The sequence below is a fragment of the Mytilus edulis genome, chromosome 4, assembly GCF_963676685.1.
Source record: "Mytilus edulis chromosome 4, xbMytEdul2.2, whole genome shotgun sequence".
Classification (NCBI taxonomy): domain Eukaryota; kingdom Metazoa; phylum Mollusca; class Bivalvia; order Mytilida; family Mytilidae; genus Mytilus; species Mytilus edulis.
In genome coordinates, this window is record NC_092347.1 from 25926879 (window position 1) to 25952431 (window position 25553).

At 32.1% G+C, this 25553-nt stretch overlaps 1 protein-coding gene across 1 annotated transcript in view; it reads left to right on the plus strand.

Annotated features, from left to right (window-relative positions):
- LOC139521783 (probable JmjC domain-containing histone demethylation protein 2C) overlaps positions 1 to 25553 on the plus strand; it is an 89694-nt gene that overhangs the window by 34446 nt on the left and 29695 nt on the right. The window contains exons 4-6 of the mRNA XM_071315404.1: positions 1434 to 1640; positions 7600 to 7684; positions 19644 to 19741. Of these exons, the coding sequence (XP_071171505.1) occupies positions 1434 to 1640; positions 7600 to 7684; positions 19644 to 19741 (390 nt within the window). The remainder of the gene's footprint in view (positions 1 to 1433; positions 1641 to 7599; positions 7685 to 19643; positions 19742 to 25553) is intronic.

Here is a 25553-nt window from a genome sequence, read left to right on the forward strand (position 1 = left end):
TAAAAACATGCATAATATCTGCTTTTGACATGTAATAAACTAATACTGTAGGAAGGTACAGACAAGTTTGTTAAGTTGGTTAAATATTGGTTTGACATGGACATTTATGCTTAACTTAGTTTTCATGTGCATCTGTACTGTCCTTATTTACACATGTACTTAACTTACTTCTCCTGTCTGTATTGACACATGCTTAGAGCGCATTTGTTTCTAACCTAAACGATGTAAAAGATTATGTGCGTAGTCGTTTAATTCATTTGTTTCTTACATTTTTTGGTCAACGTTGGCATCGTTCACATAAACGATGTACGCGCAAAATAGTCGCGTAGTCGTTGATCGTTTATCGTTGAGACGTGTAAACGATAAATTTGTTTCTGCATCTGTCGTTTAAATAATTACGAGCACGTGTTCTTTTCGCAAAGTCCTGGTTATTTATTTCCCGCACTTTTACCTGTTACAGTGCGTGAGTGTAATCTATTTCTGTCTGACTATGTGGGGTCAATGAAGTTTATTAAACGATATATTTGTTTCTAGCAGCTTAACGTTTACTAAACGATAGTCATCGATGACAAAATTTCGGGTTAGAAACAAATGCACTCTTAGTTCTCATGTGCCTTTATACTCTCCTTATTGACACATCATTAGTCTCAGATTTGATAGTTCAATCATAAGAAATGTAATCACAGCTATTTTAAAGAGTAAAATAAACTATTAAACCTAGATAGCTACCATTATTTGAACATTTAGACAGGGTATTCAAGACACTAATATCTGTAAAAAGGCAGACTAAAAATCGCTTGGTTCAGTTAAATACATTGTCTATTGAAACTAACAGTTCAAAACAATTTGTAGAAGATGATTCTCAGTTTGTAATTATCTACAAGCATTACTATCTTCAAGACAACTATATATACATTATTTTACAATAATTTGAACCAATTATTTATTCAATCATGCAGATGTATGAAGACAGACATAAAAGTTCACATTCATACAGAAATGAAATACTGCATTATAAGATGTCTTTCTTTTAAAAGTAATTTAAACATCCAAAAATCATCCAAGCTGTTACATAACACTGTGTCATTGTTTTCCTACAAAACAAATTCAGATGATTATAGAAGCAGAATAATTAGCAGGTCTTTATGCTGTGGTTATTTGATACCCCTAAAGTGCAGTCTTTGTCTACAATCACTGAATCACTGTTAAGTACTTTGAGATGTTCCATCACCTGATTATTAAGTGTTTACACAAAGAAACTATTGGTATTCTTAAGTAGGTCATCTGAAGGGCATTACATAGACCACCTGCAAATTGATTTATCAGTCAGGGGTCACTTCACCAATGATTTGCTACAGAAACACAATTAAGGACTCCTAGATAATTCTTTCCACTCTTGGGATAATTGATAGTCATTTATTACTGTACTTCAGGAAGGAGAGCAGCTGCAGCATCCTACAGTAGAGAGGTTCCCACAGGTTGGACAAGCTGTCAAGAATTGGTTTGATTACCAGGATGGTCAGAAGATTCTGCTGACCACACCTACTGTGTTAGTGGGCTATAGAGTAGAAGTTTACAGAGCAGAGGGCACTACACAGTGGTACACAGCTGTTATCCAGTCGTATAATCATTCTACAAAGGTGAGTTTGACGTAAGGTGTTGTGTAAGTGTGGTCATTACTGGTCATTACTGACCACACCTACCCTGTTAGTTGGCTATAGAGTAGAAGTTTACAGAGCAGAGGGCACTACACAGTGGTACACAGCTGTTATTTAATCATATAATCATTCTACAAAAGGTGAGTTTGACATTAGGTGTTGTGTAAGTGTGTACCCATCAAAACTACTGTGTTATTTGCTAGCAGGTGTAGGCATGGTGGGGCTGGTCACTACTTACCATTTCTTCAGTGAAAAAGGGCTCATAGAGTATTGGGTATAAAACTGAAGTAAATAGCTGTCAATGTCTTATAATAGCTGGCATTGTATTATCCAATCATTCTGAAAAGGTGAGTAAAACACCAATGTTAGAATACTCACTAATGGGAAAGAGGAGAATCATGTGGTTGTTGGTTAGAAAGGAGAAATGTACTTTATATGAGTAAACAGACTTCTGTCACCAAACATGTTGTCAATATCTGTCACATAAATTTAATTGATTGTTGGTTGATTCAGGACGATTAAACCAGTTCAATACGTACATAGTGAACCAGGAGAAGGGGTGTTTGGTTTGTTGCTTAAGGAAAACAGGAATTTTGACTTAGAACTGTCAATAAGGTTAACACCATCATGCACTGTCTCATGTTGCTCGAGTCTATGTTGTGTTTTGAGTACTATTGTTGGTCTATTTCTGTTACGCCATGGCATTGTCAGTTTATTTTCCTCGACCTTGGAGTTTGAACGTCCTCTTGGTATCTTTTGTCTCTCTTGTCAGTTTATTTTCCTCGACCTAGGAGTTTGAACGTCCTCTTGGTATCTTTTGTCTCTCTTTTACTTAACATCCTGATCTGGACCAGTTGTCATTGGATATAGATATTATTTGCTTGGGATAGAGAATCTTGTGAGTGGATGTAGGGACACCTGTTATTAGTGTTGAACTCTCTATGTTGACCCCTTGATGGCTTCAATGAGTGTCTGAGTCATTGATGTATACCCAATATATCCTTTTTTTTGCAAACAGTATAAGAATGTTAAGCTGGGTGAGAATAAAACATTATGGCATGATGGAGACACTTGAAAAATTAGGTGTTGTTTAAGGAGCAACATTTAGATACTTGTGAAGTTACACCAGTCTCCATTACATGTTTTACAATCTATTATGTATCTGATAACCTATAGATGTATTATTGTCTAAGTACATTTATAATTCAAGGACAATGTACTGTGTTATCTTTCATCAAATTATCTGGAAATAAATAGGTAATGACTGGTGTATATTAATATATATACATGCTACATCATGAATATTTCTCCCCTTTTCCTTTTTTTTTGTAAACCAAAAAAATAGAAATAAAAAAAATATCCTGCAGGTTTTTCAGGTATTAATAGTATTATAAACATATCAAGCATTAGTAGTATGTTGAACAAGGAATGTTTGTGTTCATAGATATTGCCCTTAGGGGCAACTACTGGGTTCCAGAATAGGGTGTTGTTGTATGTAATACAAATGTAGTAAAAATTGTGTTAAGCGTAGTGAAGGGGAATTCTTTTTTTCAAGTTGGAGCTGAAAATGATATTTTTTTCAATATAAAAAGGGGAGGGTATACCTAAAATAGTCTATTATGTTCCTCGGAAATCCCTCACTTCTTGAACTTTTCATAAAATGAAAATGTTTATCTATTTTGTCATTGTTACAAGATCTAGAAGTTAGACCATAATAATTAAACTCAAAGATGTGATCGCCTCAGTGTAATAGTCAGAAATTCAATATTTGCACTTTTGATAGATTATAACTTGAATAGAGTTTGAAGTAAGGTTAATAAGAGTACTTTATCAATTATTTAAAGAGAAGGCTTTCTTTTCATGATATGAAGAGTGCATATATTATATCATCATAATGTGATGTATAATGACATTTTAAGAGTGCAAATAATTATTTCATTCATCATGATATAGAGAATCTCCAAGGAAACATAATAATTACCTACAGTCTTAGTCCTTGGTATTTTTTTTATGCAAGAGTTAGATATTCTCAGTTAATTGATTTGACTTCGTCACTTCACCAGATCCCCAGTCAACTTGAAGTTGATTCAATATATTTAAAGAGAATATAAATACATATATATATGTATAAGCTGTCCTTTGGTGAAGGTATAATTCATTGATTAAATGTATCAAAAACGCAGTTGTTATTTAAAGATAATATGATTGTTTTCTGTACATTAAAATTGACAAAATAACCTGCAATAAAAACAACAACACGGAAGCCAGAAACAAATCTATTACAATGTTTACTACATTTGTATTTATTTTTACAAAAAATATATTTACACATTTTGATAATTGCTGTAATTCTTTTTTCAAGAGATGGCTTAGAACTTCAGAAAATCCACTAATACATATACCAACTGTGCCGGAAAACATAAGAAAATTATATACGGTCACCTTGCATTTTTATTTTACAGTAATAGGAATAATTGTCCTTGGACTAAATGTATCAGAAAAATTCAGTCAAAAAGCTACCACAGACCTTTATTTTTAATTTGTTTGAATGGCCTTAAGAAGTGACCTTCACCTTGTAGACTGCAAATTTATAAGAATTTGTGTTTGAAAACCCTTTAGCAACAAATGTGATAGAGGCATACCATATTTATCCTTGTAGAATAATTTGTTACTATGCAAGTACACTGATAGCTCAGGGGGAGATGTTCCATATTTATCCTGGTACAATCCCATGTTTTTTTCCCTGAAAAAATAGCATAGAACAGTCATTAAAAACCAGTTTTCTCAGTCAGCTAATCAAGTAAGACTTGTATGGTTTGTGGAATATTACTGTTAGGGTACAATATGTGCTGTGCTGAAAAGTTGAGGTCATTTGAACAGTTGCTTCTAGCATAAGTATAGCATCTTGTACTTAGACAAAATTAACTCAACCACTCAAATACCAATGAGAAAATAACATGTACCCTTTAACATGCCAAAACAGATCATATGACAAGCATCCAACCTTACACATGTCTCTGTGTACCTGTTTTATCAACTATTAGCCAAGGTTTAACTGTCATTACAACTTGTTTTTCCATAATAGGACATTTGACAAATTATTACTTAGAATTTACATTAATATTCCTTAAAACCCCCCCAAGGACAACTTCAGTTTATATATTAGCCTTCTTGTCATTGCCATTAAAACCCTTTAAATATCTTCTAACATTACATGAAGATAGATTTGAACAAATTTCTATAAGCCGGAATAACCTTGTTTGTTCAGTACAAATATTCCATGATATGTTTGTACTACAATATATAAAAGATTATTTGTTAGCGTTCATATTAAATCCAAATAAAAAGAATCTACCTGAGCCTATTGATGAATAAAATCCATTAGATATTTACAAAGAGAAGGCAAATTTAACTAATGAAAAAGTTGTGATGCATGAATAGTGCCATAGAATTTTGTTAGTTTTAGGTGACTGCAAATTTTGTATTGTCGAGGAATTACCAGTTCACCAATCTATTCACCGATCTATCCTCCGATCTAGACAGGGAAGATCAATAATAATTTTCAAATTTCTAGATCACCCGGCTAGATATGTATTGTTTATCTCAAGATGTACCAAACGCAAACTTGATACCCTTAATCTAAATATACAGATATGGAGAAAGATAGTTATTTAAGGCAAGGTTGTAGATTATTAGAAAACCTTTGGTCAGTGAACAAAATTAATATCTTTCAACAAAAGTAGAAATCACGACATGCACATAATTATCCAGATACAGTTTCAATAGTAAAAGTAATAGTAAGTTAAAGGTTAACTTATTACTACTGATAAAAAAAGGAACTAAAAAATAAAGGAAAAAGGTTGACATATGTAGATTCAAAGTTGCATGATATACATGTTATTGCTTCACAATTTCAAGCATTGCAACTTTGTGTACAGCTGTTTTAAATTGAAGTTCAAGGTCAAAAACTTATTTTTTGGTACAAAAACACACACTAACATGAATAATAATGAAGACAAGCTTTGTTTGTTTCCTTTTAATGTTTTTCTTTCGAAAATCATCATTGTCCTTTAAGTACTGAATCAGTAGAGTTAATCTGCTGAGTGATATTTTCTCCTCATGTCAGATGCACATGTAGTATAAAACCCATAAAGGAGAATGTTAAAAAAATTTCAAGTAAAATATTTTGACTCTTCAAATTATAGTCACTTCTTGGGTATCATTATAGCTTTAGACTCAAAGTAAACTAGGTATTCCTCCATTGAAGGTCCAAATTCTGTATGCTTTGTCTTAAGTCATATTCTTGAAATCAAATTAGAACAAAAGGTTCAGTTTTAGCTAATTGTAATCCAGAAATTTATATGATGAGAAAATTGATTTTTCAAATTTAGAGTGTCTTGAAGATGTTGATTAAATTATTCCTCAACTCAGCAGAAGAATTAAGATACAGAGGTTCTTTATTGAAGTAAATTAATTAAAGTTTTATGTTAAATCTCCAAAGTTGACATGTTAGTATTGAAGATCATGCAATATTAGATGCAGTGAGTGGTGCAGCTGCTCAACTATTGATTCCTGGTGTTAAATCATACACAAAGGAACAAAACTGTTCTAATTTTAAGACACAAAATTCAATTATTTTAATCTTATTCCCTATGAAAGTTCTTTTCTTTTTTTCTTAGGTTTATCATGAATTTCTGCAAATGCAATTTAAGTGTAGAAACAAGTATGTAGAAGATGAAAAGTTCATTTTCAGGATAGTTCCAGACAAAAGTCTGTGGGGGTCTATGAAGGAAGGAACTTTCTTCCCATCCCACTATTGACATATTTTCCATTGAAAGTTTTCTGAATATTGCATCACTGTACACATACATAAATACATGGTGAAATAGTATCATAGGTTTATATACAATGCATTTGTAGATCAAAGAATTTGAGGAACAATTAAATGTAAATTTTCCCAAAGAATAAGATGCTATCTGAATATAGTAAACTCTGAATAAATAGTATGATGTTGACCTTACATAACAAAGATTGAGGAGAAAATAAATATGCTTTGTGTTTTGAGATTATCCCTTCGTTTCTGATATTGCAAGAAGAAACACTTGATGAGTCACAGATTTGGCATATCTATGATCTTCAAGTATTTATTGATTCTAGGTCAGCTTTCAAACTTTTATGAAAGAAAATGAAATCTGATTCTACCTGGGACTTGTTTTCAAAAGAAAATTATACAAACATTTATTTCCGCTACTGAAGTATGAATTAATCTTTTAGTTCATCAGAAAATTTGCTTTTTATGTTGATTTGTGAAGAAAATATTAAGTAAGTATTGATCCTTTATTGTGTGCTTCCTGTGTAAAAACCAATAACAGTGTAAAACCAGAAACATTCTCCTGTTCTGTCCTTCCATTGAACCTGTATACAGTAAATATTGTGTGACCTTATCAACAGTTTCATGTAAATGTTGTTTTGCCTACAATATGATGAATGGCATGTCTGGCTTATCCAGATATTTACATTGTTATTATCAGACAATAACTCTTGTACCATAAACAATATCTTTACCACACTTGATTGTAAAATTGCTGAGTTATTGGGTGAAGATGATTAATTTTATGCTCAGGTCAAGGTCACTAGTGTCAGAGGTCAAGGTCACAACAGTATTTGAGTGATATGTGTTCATTACCAAAGTTAAAACCTATATATTAGGATAAATTTGATTTTCATATAAAAAAAAACTGTTTATGGAAATCCATAAAGATTGGCATTGCAACTCTCCATTATACTAATTTTGTATCTGATCAGCAATGTTGTATAAATGACACAGAATAGAAAGTACTTATTTATATAACCAGTCCTGGAATCCTGGGGCTTTAGACATGTTGATGCTGTTCTTTTAAATTGACATGTTAATTTTATGGAATTTCTTTTGTGTTTGCAGACATTAGCTGTTACTGATGACACAGTGCTAGAAGAACACCATGAAGATCCATGTCTTATTCAGATGCGACTTCTCGATGATGGAGGTGAGTTCTTTTTCTCTTTTATAGATTGGACTGGCATCAGTTGGAGGTTACTTTTGATGAAAAGTACAATTTATAGATATATCATAGAGGTGGCATCAGTGGCAATTGTCATTTTGATGTCAAATTCATTAATAGATAGAGGTGGCATCAGCATGATCAGTGGCAGGATGCTTTGGATGACAAATACATACATATATAGAGGTGGTTTCAGTGGCACATTGCTTTTGATAACAAGTACCTTAAAATGCATCAGGGGCCGATTGCTTTTTATGACGAGCATATTTATAGACACATTGCTTTTGATGGAAAGAAGATTCATTTGGTGGTGGCAGCTCTGGAAGGTTGCTTTTGATGATGGTATGCAATGCAGTTGGTTCATGATAAATAAAAAGTCTTCTAATGTTTAACAGTTACTGCAGCATAAACAACTTGTAAAGCACTTCCCAACCTATGTTTTTAGAACTTTTACCTGTCAGTCAGGCCTATTTTGTTAGCTACCATTTTAATTTACTAATTGACTGCATAAGGTTTCATAACAACATGACATGTACATGTTATTGTTATTATGTAATATCAGAGATTTTCATTTTTAAGTTAGATCATTAATTATTAGCATCCTTGCCATTACAGCCTATTGTAAGTGTGAAATCATTTTAACAGAAGAAAATGGGCACAATTAGGAATTAGATGTTATTGCCCAATTTAGAAAATAAGGAGATGTGCAATGATTGCTAATTTGTTAACCATAAGAAAAAGTTTATTAAAAGGACCAGTAAATTTTAAATTGGTTGTATCTAAATTTGCTGGCTCTATAAACCACATTACTGTTTCAATTAGGATGTGATATCCTGTTAGTTTAAGGAAGATCAAGTTTTTTTCTAATAATAATTCCATGAACATAACCAGTTGTTTTAATGTACTTAAAGGGATAGTAGCTACGATTTTGACAAAATTATGAACAAGTTTTAAAGCTGCTAAAATCAAAGATATGTACTAAATATAAGCAATAAGATCGCTAAAATGTTTTCATAAACTACAGAAGTGTTAATAATTGATAATTCATATCGTGTTGTGTGCCTATTCATCTCATTAATTATGCATCGGGTTTACTTCCCGAACTTTGCCGACATAGCGAGTGAGCTAACCAAGATATATATAGATACGAACACGTGCTTTTTGTTTTCTTACATATTTGATAATTACTCTTTATTAAAAGTACATATTTGACGCCATTTATCAAATTATGTAAATAAAAAATAAAACAAATACCGGCATATTATTCCAACCCAAGATTCTCCAACAATGGCGATATTATACACTTGTTATTACATTTGTATGACTAAACATTGCCGATAATGTATACACGTGTTTGTGTGTTAAATCGGGGCCTCCATGAAGGATACACTTGAAGAATAATACTTAAGTTTAGGAAGTTGATTTCTTATTTCTTCTCAGGTGGGAGATTACTGCCCGTAAATTTATAAACATATTTTTGACAATTATGAACACGTTGAGATTTTTTTCATGTGATCTGGAAAATTTAAGAACTGTAAACATTACGCAAACCGTCGGCTACTTTTGTTTGACTTTGCCTGCGTCGCAGGTGTTTTGAGTGATTTTAATGACCGATCTCATCGACGTTTTTTGTATTTTTAATTTAAAATAATTAGTCTGCACCTCTTTTTTGTTTCTTTTCTCGCTGAAACTGCAAATTCGCGTACCATTTCCGCGATAACATTCCCCTGTTCGACCATTTTCCCTTCGAGGCACAATATGCGATTGCGCATTGGGAACTGACGAGTAAAGGTCATATGAATAAGGGTTGGGCTTAACATCGAATTATTATCTATAGATAATAAATAAATGTAGGTGTTAAACGTTAAAAAACTTCTAAATGCTTAATGGAACGTAACCAGTAATTGTTTTAATCATAATTATTTTACTTTTTGTACAAAATCCGGCATATAGATTAAAAAAGTAATTTTAACGAAAATCGTAGCTACTATCCGTTTAAGGCTGATCAACTGCAGATGTATTTATATAGACGTGAAATGTCAGTGGAGGTTTTTTAATTAAGAAATTCCCATGTCACAGTTGTCTCATTCCATTAAAACGAATTTTTACACACAACTCTTTCTGGTTCTGAGTTTCAGTAAATCATTAGAATTTTATTACGGCATATTAACACAACCAATTCATTGTATGAGTAGGAGTGGATAAATTGTAAAATTTCCATCTTTTTTAATGCAGCATCAACAATTGATGTAGGTAGGAAATTGTAAAGGATATTGACATCTACAAAGTACTTTTATTGATATTAGTTCTTAGTGTATTATAGGTATAACCTAATACAGTTACCTAAAGTTATTGGAGAATTTGTCTGAGAAATCATCTATAATGAGTTTACAGCTGATGTAATTAGGCAGCCATTGTAGAAAATCTTTTATGTTGTCACAAACTTCGGCTTACTGCTTAAAAAATTTCAAGATTTTTTGATAAAAGATTATTTTAAAAAATATGAAAACCTTATTATCCCAGTAATTCTTTGATGGTATAAAGGTAGACTTTTTTCACTGATTTATAATCCACTGCATGAATATTAATTATTTATCAAAAGAGAAATTAATAAAAGAGAAATACCCTGCTGATAGACAAGGGAATGATCTCCAGTATGATGTGTTTACCAGATAATGAGTTAATTTATTCAGCTGCCAAGTTTTAAAACCTCTTCATGTACTATGTCAGACTAATTAATAGTATAATGTTGTCAGTTGTTGTACCATCATAGTCAAAACACCAATGTGTATTATGATTTACATTAGTGACCTAATTTAAGGTTGTCAAGTCAATAAAATCATATAAGTATTAAGTAAGACTGTAAGTTGCTTTCAAGGACAATTCAACTTGGCTGTATATTTCATTTTAGATGCTCTTCAGACTATTTTCAATTCTTTATATGACCTTATATAACAATTATTTATTGCTTATATATATTTAATTTGTCTAAATAACAGCCCAACAATGTTAGATCTATAAATTCCCATTAGCAAATTTTTTGTTATTCCCTGTCCAGAATTTGAATTCATGCTACTTAGATATCATGGCACCAAATCGCCTTGCACTGTGCCCGACGCTCTAGACCACTCCACTGCTTTCTCTCTCTCTCCCTCTATTATATATATATATATATATATATATTATAGTTCATGGGTATACAATAAAGGCAATTCAACAGTAGGATTTGTCAACAAAAAAATAATGATGGACCAAATAGAAATGTGTTATTGCATGATGTGCCTCTTTAATGTTCTGATTGGCCAAGTCATGCTTTATGGAGGGCATAGTCTAAGTTACTTTTGAGCTATTTCCATCAAGAGTACATGTATCTATTAGGATCATGTTGTGCCACTTTAAATATGAAAACATAATAAACACCAACAAAAAATGATAATGAATCAGTTTGAGTTTTGAGCTAAATATAACCTACCGTGGTACATGTATTTGACAAAGCCATCATCAGTACACATGTCTATCTCAGATTGTGATTAATGATTATGTCTTTATATCATTCTCTTGGGTGAGTCTAATTTATTAACCTTGGAACATTTCAACCTTACTTTATGGCTACCTAAGATATCTTCTGACAGTTCAATAGACTGAGGAAATTTTACTTTCAATCATCCTGACATTTCAGATGTGCAGCTTTCATCTACTTTTTGAAGAAACCATGCTTCAAAATTTTATTAATTGCTTTATTATAAGTACTAAGGATGTAAGTTTTCTCAAATGAATTGTAACATATTTTTTATGTCTGTGCTTTTTATAGCCAATTATATGGTATGTTTTTTTCCTCATTATTTAAAAAGGCTGTACTGCTGCCTTTAAGTGCTTACATCAATTTTTATTTGAACTTTGGCTGATAGTTGTCACATTAGGAATCATTATAACATCATCTCCTTATTTTTATAATGAAATATTCAAAAATAAACCAGCACTATAAACTTCAGCATAAACTTTGGCACTGGTTCTTTCTGTTCTGTCAAAGGACTGATTCCACTGACCTATAAGGACCTATCGGGTGAACCATTTATTATTAACATTTTAAATATCTGTCATGAAGACTTTGAACTAATTTCTGAAATCATAGAATATATATTCTACTTAATCCTTATGGGCCCTGCTTGAAATTAACTTTGAAAATAATAAATTATTATTTGTATTCCTATGATTAACCATGGATGGACAGCTTACATATCATACATATAACAGTTAGTTCCACTGACAGAAATGACTTTATTTGACAACTGTATCCCTTTTGATACAACAAAGCTGTTTGAAGACTTCATCAAAATATGTGTGTGTACTATATTTGAACTTTAATCTCCCTTACAATACATGAAAATAGAACTCATCAAGTAGTATTATATTGTGTAATGATGACACCACTCTTATAAGAGGGTAGAAAACATGCTGTGTATTTTGAGGTCAGAAAACGAATGTTGAACAAAGCTTTGTAGGTAATTATATGTAAATAATAGCTGATATCTGAGCGTAGCTTTGTAGATAGTCAAGCAATTGTGGCTATTGATAAGTAAATCAGTCAAGAGTTTGTTAGATTTCCTTTAACCTCTCACAGTTGGCTAAACATAGTTTGAAGGTTACACAGTGAATAAACAACTTATACAGAAATTGTAATGCATTAATAATCACAAATTGACTATTAAAATTTTATCTTATGTTCCAATCTATAAAATCTCAAATTTCTATGATGAGAATTGGTCCATAGATTTGTGTATCTAAGTTGAGTTTAATGATGTCTTTTGGAATTGTTTAGCTCTGTATGTGATATGAACTTTTAAGGTTATTACACAGTGTCAAGAGTAGTTAAAGGTTGTAGCACGGCTTCTTTATACAATGATTTTTCTTGCAGAACTAAGATATTTACTCAACTGGTATTTACATTTTAGAGAAAATTGATTCTTGTAGACAGGTTTCAGGGTTATTGCAATGTCTATAAATTATTGGGATTTTAATAGAGAGATTTTCTATATCACTTAAGTCAAATTTAGATTGGTCTTGGTACAATCAGATAAAGTTATGTTGTTTAACTGTTTATGTTTAGAGGATAGAATATAGATTTATTTGCACCCTATGGACATCTTCTTCCCATTTATATTTTGCAAGTTAAACAGATTTGACACAGTATGATAAATTTGACAAACTATTATATATATTTTATAATTGTAAATACATTTAGCTAATGCCCTCTGAGCCTGTTCTTTGTAAGATTAGGATAAAGATTTGTATTTTTAATTTAGAATATATAGATTTATATAATTTTTCCAATGTATTATCGTCATATTCAAATGCGTAAATAGAGATTAAAAGGGCAAGTTGTGACACAGTGTAGTATGTATATTTACCCATACCTGTGTTTACATATTCCTCTGATAATTCTGTAAGTCTAAGCAAATATTTTGTTCATAACTAATGTGTTTCATCTTACAATGTGGTAGCAACATTGGCATGAAGAAAAATAAACTTATAGCTTTGTCACTGATGTCTGTCAGTAGCAAATGTGGTCAATTTATCAGTTTTTCTTGGTACTTTGGAAATATTAATATTGTTTGTCACTTTGAGACTGATATCATGAACAAGAACATTTATAATAGGGATTGGGAAGACGCAATAAGGCACAAAAAGGAGTTGCATATTTTCATAGTTTACCAGATCTGTTTGTTTTTACTCAACTGAATCCAGTTGTCCAATGGTTAAATCTGGTTTCTTTTAAATATGACACATTTCATACACTCGGTCGCTCCAAAACAAATTGTGTGGCCTTGTGGTTCAGACCAAGGGCTATTCAAAACCAAAGGTCCAAGGTTTTTATCAAGACTTGGGGCTGGAAATTCAAGTATGTTAAAAAAAAAAAGTGGTTGTTACCCTCCAAAACTATTTTTTTTTTGGAAAGGGGGGGGGGGGGAGGGGCTTGCTTGGCCTGGAGTGGCTCCTGCTTTTAAGTCTTGGAGCTCAATTTAAAAAAAAAAATCAATCCAGATGCAGGTGTCTGCAAATCTTATCCCCAGGATTGGGTTTCATTGTATATAAATGGTCTTTGGTGTCACAGGTATCGTTTTAGCAAGTAACAACCTATCTCACTTTACCTTATTCAACATGTGGAATTGAAAATAATAGTGAGTTGTGTGAACTGTTATTGCTACTACTTCAGTGTGACCTTACATCTTAAGTGTATTTAATTAATTGTATGTATAACAAATATATATACTGCGTTACTGCCTAGTACAAAGTTCTCTCCTCTGTCTGTCTTTGTCATTAATCTTTATTACACCTTACTAGATAATTACTGACTCTAGGAATGAAGCCAGAATCTTCAATCATTAACCATAACATGATAACCATAACATGATAGTTTCTGATGTCATATTCCTCAACTCATCAGAGATAGAAAATCTAATTTGTATGTGTGAAAAATAGAGAAACATCTGTCCCACACAAATATTACTTTCATCAATAAATCCATGCAGAAAAGTCAATGAATTTAGAGTAATAATGTTTTTTACATTGAGATGGGTTGTTGATCATTATAACTTTGTGGATTGTTGGGAAAATATTAGATAAGAGACTTGGAGGTAAAAGACACAAAAGGGTTATTCACACTCATAAGTCTCAAAACAAACTGACAATGCCATAGAAAAATATGATCAAAAGACAAACAGTACACAAAACACAGCCAAACTGAAAACTGATCAACATAAGCCCACTTAAAACTAGGGCTGATATCAGGTGATCTGGAAGGGTAAATATTCTGCTCTACATGTGGCACCAGTTATGTTGATAATTGAAGGTACCACAAAAAATCCAATTGTATGATTGTGCAGGCCAGCTTTGTAACATGTCTGTCAGTGTACAGGACAGTGGCGGATCCAGAACTTTTCATAAGGGGAGGGAGGGGGAGGCAGCCTCCCCCTGAATCCACCTATGCAGAAAATCATACTTTTTGTCATGGTTTTGGAACAAGATAATTTGGGAATAAACCATTTATTTATTGTATTAAATGACAACAGTAAAAAAGATATATTCTAACAAGACAAGTTGCAATGGTTTGTTTGACGGATATTCTTATTGATAATGTTGGTTGTTTTCATGAACTTGTACAGGTTTTACTGTATAAAGTTTTCATTAACTTTTTATTTTTGGAACTTTTTCAATTAATTCTTTAGTACCTGCATTTACAATTGTAGTGCAGTTTTACAGTAAATTACGGGTGTTGTACAACTTAAGTGCAAACATTGGTTATTCTGGTTTTATTGTATATTATTATGTAAATGAGTGTTATTTAGGTTTGCAGGTGTACATTAATTTGTTAGATTGTATTATCTGTATAGGTAGTGTTATATAAGTTAGTTTTACTGTATAGTTGCAAATCTTTGAATTTTATAGGTTAGTTTAAATAACATGGCTTTTTATAGCTGACAAAATACAGAATGGGTTTTTCTCATTGTTGATGGTCCAACGGTTGCCTATAATTGCATACATCACCATTATTTCAACACATATCATTATTTTTATAAACAATGTCTACCTCTTTATGTACTTTATTGTGGGCTGTTGTTTGAATTCATAAACTCATCTGTCCTGAAACTGTCTGGATGAAGTCTGCAAAAAAAGAACTTTTCCTGTGATTTTTGCTGATCCTTTTATTTCATGGGTTCAATCTTATTCTATTTCTTTTTGATTTGATATCCATAAGGAAAACAAAAAATGGGCAGGTTTTACTGTTTAGTATTGACATTCACACTGATAGATGGGTAGGTTTTATTGTGTTGCACTAAGTACTATGTAAGAAAAACTTAATTCAGGTTTTACTGTAACAGTTTAGTAATTAACATTCACACTTGTATCTGAATAGGCAGGTTTTATGGTGTAGTGTATGTGTTCTTGCACTGAGGACTCTGTAGGAAAAACTAGAATCACGTTTTACTGTACATTACTGTAGAATGTCATAATTTTAAATGTTCAATGTGAAGGTTGACTTGGTCAGATTTTGTTGTTGTTTTGTTGTCTCCTTGTCAATTTACTCTCACAACTTTTACTATCCAACACAGATTCAAAATGAAGTAGAATAAACAAGGTATTTGATTTTTAGGCAGGTTTTAATGTATTATATCCATCTGTATTTTGGAATTTAAGTTGACTAACCAGAGAAGTGCACTGATTGTGTAAATACCTTCCCACATGATAACAGATGTTGCAGCATTATAGAAAATCAATAGGGTCTGATTGTCTTGTTAGATCTAGAGGGATCTATTTACAACAACATATAACTTAAGTATTATTTAAAAAAAATTAAGATATGCAATAAAAATCGGTCATGCTTATATGTTTGTAAATGTCTTTTTTGCACAGTTCAAACACTAAAAAATCTTTACTTTGAAAAGGTATAAGAGTGCAATAAGAAAATAAATCATGAACCAACAGTAGAAAATGATTGATACATTTATTTATGTTGAGGAATACAGAATTTGTTCTTGTTATTTGATGATAACTTGTAAACTTTAATAGTATCATTAAATGGTTTGATCTTTACCCAATGTCCTCAGGTTTAGTGTATCTCAATAAAATTTTGCATGTTGTGTGATGGATGGGCAACATTTTTAATAGTTGCCTGGGAAATGTAATGCTGTTTTGATTAGAATGCAGTGAATTACTCTATAATTTTGAATTCAATGAAACCAGCAGCTGTGATTGGCAGTATGTTGTCTGATTGGAGCTATGACCTCTGGTAAAATCAAACATTCTTGTTTATAATCTAAGTCTCATCTGCTATTGATTTTTCCATCAGAATAAAGAAAAAAAAAATATTAGAATTTCCTGAAAAAGATTAATGGAGTATGATTCTACAGGCATAGAATACCATTTAAGCTTTACATTGACACTGGGGAACTTCTGATGAATAATAAAATCAATATCCTTGCACAATTACCAGACTGCACAGTAAGTCTGATTGTGTAAATGGTATTTTAATAGGATCTTTATTGATTCACATCTCTGCCCATTTTATACTTTGTTAGCATTTTTGTATAGGTCTGGTGTCCTTTGAAGTGAATTTTATGGTTCTCATTTACATGTGTTTATCCAGATAAAAGTATTTGATACCAGAGAAAGCCTTTCCTCAATCAGATTTGAGTTGATATATTACCTGCGAAAGAAATAGGCCATTTCTAGGCCTTTAAATGTGATAATATCCTGTTCATGTAGTTATATTGAAAACATCAATATTAAATATGAAAACAAATAGCAAATGACGCACAGTAATCAAATCCTTACATCAAACATGACCTTCACCTTCATAACATTTATGGCTTCGTATGTATTTTCGTAGCATGAATATCATCTAATTGATATACAGAACAACTCAACTTAATAATGTGTTTGCTTTTACTCCTACACTGTTAAGATTGGACTTATTGGTCTGACACTTCAAATTAGTCCCTAAATTTTCATTTCTTAGTAGATATTATTATTAATTGAAGAGACATTCTCCTATTTCAAAGTAAAATTTGTTTGATTGAAGTACCTTGGAGCTATCCTGAAGATCAGTAATTTTGATAAATTTAATATAGTCAAGTCTGGAAGGTATTTCTTCGTACATTGAAACTTGTTCAGATTAAGTTAATGAAATGACAAAAATTCTATACAAATAACTTTTTTGTTTTTGTCTGATAGTCAGAAGTCTGATTTTGAAAATGTTTCTACATTTGGGTAATAAGTATCTCTGTTATGTTTGTGTTATTCAGTGGTAGATTCAGTTCAGTTGTAGAAGGTGTACCCCATTTAATAATGCATAATTTTGTCTACAAAATGTTTCTAACTTAACAAACAGTTTCGTCAGTCTTTTATTGTACCCTGGACCTGCCCATGCCTTAACTTTTCCTTTAATCTATGCCCCTCCTGTCTGTACCATATTTCCTATGGTAAGTCCTGTGATGTGTAAATGTGTCAAATCCCTTATAATTATATAGTTTTCCAGAACAAGGTACATTTAAATAAACTAGCTTGTAAGTAAGTAAGTAAATTTGTTTGAAGTCAGCATACATGTACAAAATGATAAAGAAACAATGAACTCCAATGAACTCATTAAACGACTAGTTGTTGCGGTTTTTCTTATCTCTTCTGGTCAGTACAGGGCAATCAGACTTTTTCTATGGAAATTCTATTTTTATGCCCTGTCATTGCAGAGGGGGAATTAAGTTTTACCCTTGTCTGTCTGTAAGTCTGTCGTCTGTTGGTGTGTATTGTACGTCCGTCCCAAAATTTGCTTCCGTTTCTAGTTCTCTAACTGTAGTTTGCCTCCACCAAATGTTATGAAACTTGTACATGATGCATATTACAACAAAACACAGATCAAGAGTGAATTTTGGTGGCATCACTTTTACCAGAAGGGGGGGCGGGGGGGGGGGGGGGGGGGGGGGGGGGATAAAGTTAATTCTTGTCACTAGCCAGCATTATATTAACTATGAGCAGTTTTCTTTAAAATGTACAATTTGACAATGTTTTTCACTCATTTCTTGTTGAAGACTGTATGTTGACCCCAGAAATTATGCATTGTTAATTTATGGCTGTCAGTATTTAGACTTTTTTAACTTATAAAAATTGGTGCCATCAATCAACAAAACAGAACAATAAGCTCTATATAGGGGTCAGCATATTAAGTTTTCAACATTAGACAAGCATTGTGTATACAATATTCTTATTAATATATCAAGCTCTGAGCCAACAACCTTTATTTCATGATTTAAGAAAGTAAAAGTCTTCCTGTTAGATTCATGTGTTATGTCTATTTTCTGGCTTTTTTTCAAGGAACCATATTTAAATAAACATTTACTATTAGATCAGCATATCACATCATTCTGGATTTAAATCAAGTATATGAGCAATTTGTGTCATAAAATATTAATGTGGAAACATTAAATCCATTCAAGATGGCTGATACGCTTCAGCATGACCTAATTTACTATATTCCCCTGTTTACAAATTCCATTTCACGATATTAATGCATATTTCACTACTGAGATACAATCAAATAACATATACACATATGGCAGCAGGCAAATGATTTTGTAATTCAATAACTAACAATAGAAATATGCATTGTAATGATATTTTAAGAATTCAATAACACAGACTGTGACCTTTACATTTAGCTTAAAGGTTCAATACACCAGTATAACTACACACACACTGTCACCAAGATATTATAATTGTTATGTTACACCTATCAAGTTTGATCAATATAGGACAGATCACATGGTGTGTCCAATTTAGCTGCAAGGCATTACAATCTCACTTTACAGTCCATGTGTTAGTGTGATAACACTAAGTTTTCATTTGAACGGAAATTTAATTTTTGGGGAAATTTCATCTCACTTTTAAGGTAAATATCGTGTTTTTTATCTCCTTTTTCAAATGAAGATAAAAAAAAATCATTAGATGTGTAATGCTGATTGCCAAATTGTCTTTGATACCTTTATTTTTGTTCAAGATGGTAGTATTTTTTTTAGAATTTTTTAGAAGGAAGTTTGGAAAGAGAAAGGTATATTAATTGTGGTTTGGATTTCCTTGATAGTTTGACCTTTTAATGTTATGTTATCTTCCTACTTAGATTGTATGGTATGTGAGACAGATTCATCAATGCTTCTCCTGGTATCATAACCGCCATGTTTATTCAATGTTATTGCAGGATTATAAAGTTGTTTTTTATGAGTCACCTGATCTTAACATTTCTTTGCATCTATTTATTCTAGATTGTAGTGTAAATTGAACCTATTCAAATGTATTTCTATTCACCTGGGATTTAATTTTCGTAAGCTGTATGCATAATATATGACCTAACTGCATTGCGTTAGTTGTTAATGGCCGACTTTTGTTTAATTTTCAGTGGTAGACTCTATACTACGAGGAGTTGAGATTGGAATAGGACCGCGTCGAACAAGACAGGCTAACAAGGATAAGGAAAAGGATCTAACATCTAATTCGGTAAGACACATTTATTATTATATATATTAAATAGAAATATTTGCAATGTCTGAACAAAAAAACCCTGAGACTACAGTTGTAATTTTAACACATCCATGTGACTTGAGGACATGTGATGTATTAGACTAAAGCCCCCAGAATATGACAATTACATTACTTATTCATCAATGTCACCTCCAGGGAATATAACAGGAATTATTACATCTTTAATGAGTTGATTTAGGATTGATGTAAATTTATAAAATTAGCCTCCAGGGAAAATAGGTCATTTATCATTGATAAGTTAAAATGTAGGGGTAGGTAGGGCCTTTAGTTCACATAATATGTTTGATTTGGATTTACTTAAAAGATTGATTATATTCTTGTTAGTTGTTATTTAATAAATGAATTAGTAAATAAAAGTTTTTCCTTTTCTTATCTTGGTTGAACAGTTGACATGTCATTGTTTTGTCATCCATTTGCAATAGCTTCATAGAGATGATATTAAATTTGCTGTGCTGGTAAAGATGGCTTTGTTTCAGTAAATCTAAATATGGTTGGTTTCCATTGAACATGCAGGTGTAGAGGTCACATTGAATGTCAGGTGATTAGGGTTGTTGATATCAATAATATCTATATCTGATACCAGTTGTACAAATTAACATGGACAAAGTTGATAAAACATGTGATGAATGTTTAATTATCTTGGAGTTTAGTAATAAGGTACAAAGGGGGTAACCATTATAAACAACATAGACACGTCATTGTCAGATTCACAATATTTTTAATCTCTTGTTTTGAGAATCATACGGTTTAGTTCCTTTTATTAGAATATGTAAGACTAGCAAAAAATGAATTGATGACCCTTCACTACCAATGGGTTTTGTTGGTATCAAAAACCCTCCTCTACCAATGGGATTTGTTGATCTTATAACCCCTCCGCTACCAGGACTTGTTCATCTCCTGACCTTGCTAGTACCAAAGGGATTTGTTGATCTCATGACCCCTCCATTATGAATGTTGATATGAATAGCCCCTCCATGATAATTGTATTATTGTTGATCTGACGATGCCTTTGTTATTATTTGTTGATCTGAAGACCCCTCCAATTACAATAAGAACCCTCCATTGTTATTTGTTGATCTAATGACCCCTTTGTTTTTAGCTGAGCTGATGACCCCGCCATATTTTTTTTTTTATCAGTTTAAATGTTTTTGTTAAATTGATGACCCCTTTGCTTCCAATGAAATCTGTACATTTTATTACCCCACCGCTGCCAAGGGTGTTTATCGATCTCAATCTATGTCCCCTACACTTATTGTTGTCCTCCTTTATGTCTATCCCTATATACGCCCCTCTAGTAGAGATGTAACCAGAAGTCTACTGATCTATTGATCAATGGTCACTATAATAGGAATCTTACAGTATATCTGTTTATTGATCAAACCATAGGGATACAGAATTGATTAATGACAAATCTGACTTATCTATTACTTCATTAAGAGATAGGTGGAACCATTGATTACCTAGTGTATAATTAGGTTGACGGAAAATGTCCAGGTCAATAACGGAGCTTTTAGCTTCAGCTTATAGCATATCGCATTCGACTTTGTATCTGAAATAAAGATTATTTTACCTTCATCCTTCCATTATTATATCATAGAATATTAATTAGCATTAGATTTTAAGTAGGGTTTGTAAATGGGTTTGCACTTTTGTCTATGTTCACCAGGGTAGATAGAAAAAGTGTTGAGGAGTTCTACCTGGGGGAAGTAAATAGGTCAGTTGGTATAGCGAAGGATATTGTATGTATTATCAATGTTGTAGACAAATATAGATTAGCATATGTATTTGTTTAAGTTATCATTCCAGTCTAAATGCTGGATCAGATCCAGATTGTTTTATCAACCAAGTATGTTATCTCTCTCACAGAAGGATGTGTTGTTTGTGTAACATCTGAACATTTCACCTTCAAAAAAATATCTTTTACATTTCAATGTTGCCAGTGTTTAATTCTCGGTTACATTAATCGTTTAATAGATTTCCTAACTAATATAATTGAGCTTTCATGTGACTGGTTTGATATAAATGTTCTTTAACAAGGAACCTACGTAATCACCATTCAATATACTGCACCTTTGTACTTCTAAATTGTTTAATTTACCCTTGAAAAACATGTAAATATATCATGTAACTGAGATTTGAATAAGAGGAAATATTTGTGTAAGCTTTGTATGTTTATTTATAACTCCAATCCTCCTTTCTCACACAACAGGATACAGATACTCCTACTATAAAGTGCCTTTTAGACTTTGATACACACATTTTACTATCACCTAGCAGGCCTTTTATCTGGTATGACTCATACTTTGCCATGTGGCCTCATTTCCCACCAAAACATGGCTGACTTCTCTTTGTTTGCCAGCTGACTACTAAATCATTCATTTCTTGACAGACAAGATTTTATTACACCAGATATTTATATGTACATACATGATTAAGAAATATTTAGGCAGGTGATTTAATTTTATTGCTTGAGTAGATAGTTTTGGATTATTCAAGGAAGAGATTAAGGTCTGTTACTTAATCAAGCAGTGTTCAGGATACATTTTGTTGGCTTAACATAACATTTACAGGTCAGTGAAAGATGTTTTTATTTGTATATCATTAAAACTGAAGTTAACAAATTTCAGATAGGATTACAGTGCCACACCTAAATCATTTCTCTTCATTTGAATTTGGGATATTCTATACTTCAAATACAGACATATTTTGCTGTATATTATATTTATTTGTTCATTTATTGTTTTGTACATATTCAGTTTGTTAGTTTTCTAGTTAGATTTTTTATCATTTGTTATTTTGGTGCCTGTTAATAAGTTTACTGTGGGGTATTATGAGTTTTGATAATTTTTGAAGGCACAGTAAGCTATAGTATTATGGACTATTGTGAGGTCACCCATCATAGTCTTTTCCATTGTTTTTTTTATGTCCCTGACGTAGTGAAGGGGGCATTAAGTTTTAACCTTTTTTTTGGGGGGGGGAGGGGGGGTTGCTTGTATTAGCCCTTAAAATGAACGTCCTTGATTCCTCTCTGAAAAAGATTTTTCTTGTTTCTTGTAATTTAAACAACACTAAACAATTGCTAGTAAAATGATATAAGGACATTTTAATTAACTCTTTCAGCAGTAACAGGAAGAAAGCAAATACATTCATTTGAAAAATGTTCATTAAAGTTATGTCATTCTGTTCAATAGTAATGGAAATTCTCATAAATGGATTTCCCTTTTAATTATAGCAAAGCTCAAATGTAATGTTCTATTGGTAATGGTTTGAGGTAGGAAGAAATAAATTATAGGTATAGATTAATGCATTGAACTTCCATGTACCGCCATCAAATTACAGGCATATGGAGTTAAGATTAGAAAACTTGATGACGCATAGTGTGGTATTGACCTGGCTTTTTAAAATTTAATCAATCATTTAGTGATTTTGAAACATTAAGCAGATTGTGGTTAACAAATTGGAGAGTGAGAGGTGCGGTTACCAGGTCTGTTGTAAACATTGAGTGCAGAGATTATATAACTCGGCAAAACCACAAAGTACTTACACTCGATGACAGTGTCATGTGATTATACTTATCCTTCTTTTCGACAACCAAAGTTTAAAATGAAAGGACACTTAAATGACACTTAAATGACGTTATCTCCTATGTGTCCAGACAAAGAAATTTCAAATTTTATAAGACACCTTGACCAGGTTAGCATCTACACTTGAAAGGAGGTTAACACGAATGAGACAGCAACCCAGCAACACTTGATTTCAAACATTTATTCACTTATTTTTAGTTACCTTCAAAGAAACAAAATCTCATGTAATCTAAGATACAAGGTTATTATGCAACTGATTTTTTTTGCAGTTTTGTGTTTGTTTTTCTGCATAATCAAGAATCTTTCAGATTGGATTTCAAATCAAATCATTTGCCAGAAAAACTTACACAATGGCTTAAGTAAACAAAAAACAAGAAGCAGATGCAATTGTTATGCATGATGCATTTAATTAAATGTGATGCATTTGAATAATGACGCAAATAGAAATCACAACAACATCTTTTAAAAGCTTTAAAGTATTGTATATATATAATAAAACATGACCGAATAAAATAAAATCTTTACGTCTTCCATATAAAGAACAGGTTTATGGATTTTATCTTAAATCTTTCCAAGGATTTTTATGTGGGTTGTTTACAGTTACAAGATCTGACCTTTTGTTAGGAGAAGAATAAATGATTCACGTGACCCCGAGGACATACCTGTATTTTTGTGACAAATTTACCTTAAGTTGTCTTTTCGTGATTAGCCAAGCAGAATGACAATGTCTGAAGGTATTATTATATTGATGATAAACAGTTTTTATACAGAGACCTACATTCATGTCAAACTGCTGTTAGGAATTGTTACCATGTTCCGCTTCGTTAGATCTCTTTTTTCGTAGTCATTTGAAAAGTCTGAATAATTTCTTAAGATAGGATTGTCAGCTGGTTTATTGATAACTTACTGAAATTTGATACTTGCTTACTTTTTAAGGTTACAATGTGATTCTTTGAGAACAAAGAAGTTGTCCGAAATGGATAGGCCAGTACAAAAGCTTTTTAGTAAGAAATATGAACATTTTTTAAGCCCCAATGATAATGATAGAAAGTGGGGCCTTAGGGGCATAACTGTTCTGGTCTGTGTTTCCATTCATCCATCCTGTTAGTTCAGTTAAATATAAGGTAGTTAACTGTGAATTTTTTATTTGGTGGCAAGAATATTAATTGTGACTTACTTTGCACATAATCTTGTGTTATGGAAATTTAAATATGTCCAGGTAGGGTGTCCTGTCTTAGAGGTGACTTTAACGTTCACCAATTCATTATCTTTAAAATGGTTTGTGGATCAATGTATCTGTATTTGTATTGTTACGTCGAAGGTACCAATACTGGCCTTTACTTGACGGGAATGTGCAGTTGCGAATCCAGAACTTTTTGTAAGGGGGGGCTCGCTGACTGACCGAAAAGGGAGGGGGTGCTCCAGTCACGCTTCAGTGATTCCCTATATATAATCAAACAAATTTTCCCCACAAAAGGGTGGGACCTGGGCCCCCCTGAGGGCCCCCCTGGATCCGTCTATGCTGTGTATAAGCCAAGTTAAAAATGTGAAAATTAAAATCATTTCTTAAACAATTATATGCATAATAGTCCAACTGAATACACACAAAAATTATTATGAAAGGCTTTGTTTTAATGCACACATTCTTTTTTAACATATTTGTCATAACAGAAATTTGAAAATCCAGTCTGTCCATAGAATTAGTAACAATGAACTGTGCTAGACAAATGGAAGCATGCAAGTGCATGACTCATGGATAAGAATCTAAAGGTGCATTATAATGCAGAGAAAATCAATATATTTTTATTAGTCATTAGTTTGGACCTACAGAGTGTCATTTTTTTTAACACCATCTGCTTTTTCAGTTTATCACATCTGCTAAATCTAGGTGTGAATTTTGTTAGAGGTGTGAAATTTTATTCCTATAATCATAGGTAAAAAAAATCTGGACACTGGTATGACCTATTGTTACACACTAAATAATGGTCTTTGTCAAACCTTTTCAAATATAAGACAATATAATCTCAGTCCTGGTGACAAAAATGGGTATAACAATTTTGTCTTGGATGAAAAGAAGTAAATGTTAAGTACCACCTGTATGTATAGTGAAACACGCAGTAATATGTTTGTCTATGTCATTCTGGTATGATGGAAGACCTGTTTTAAATCTTGTTTACGTTCAT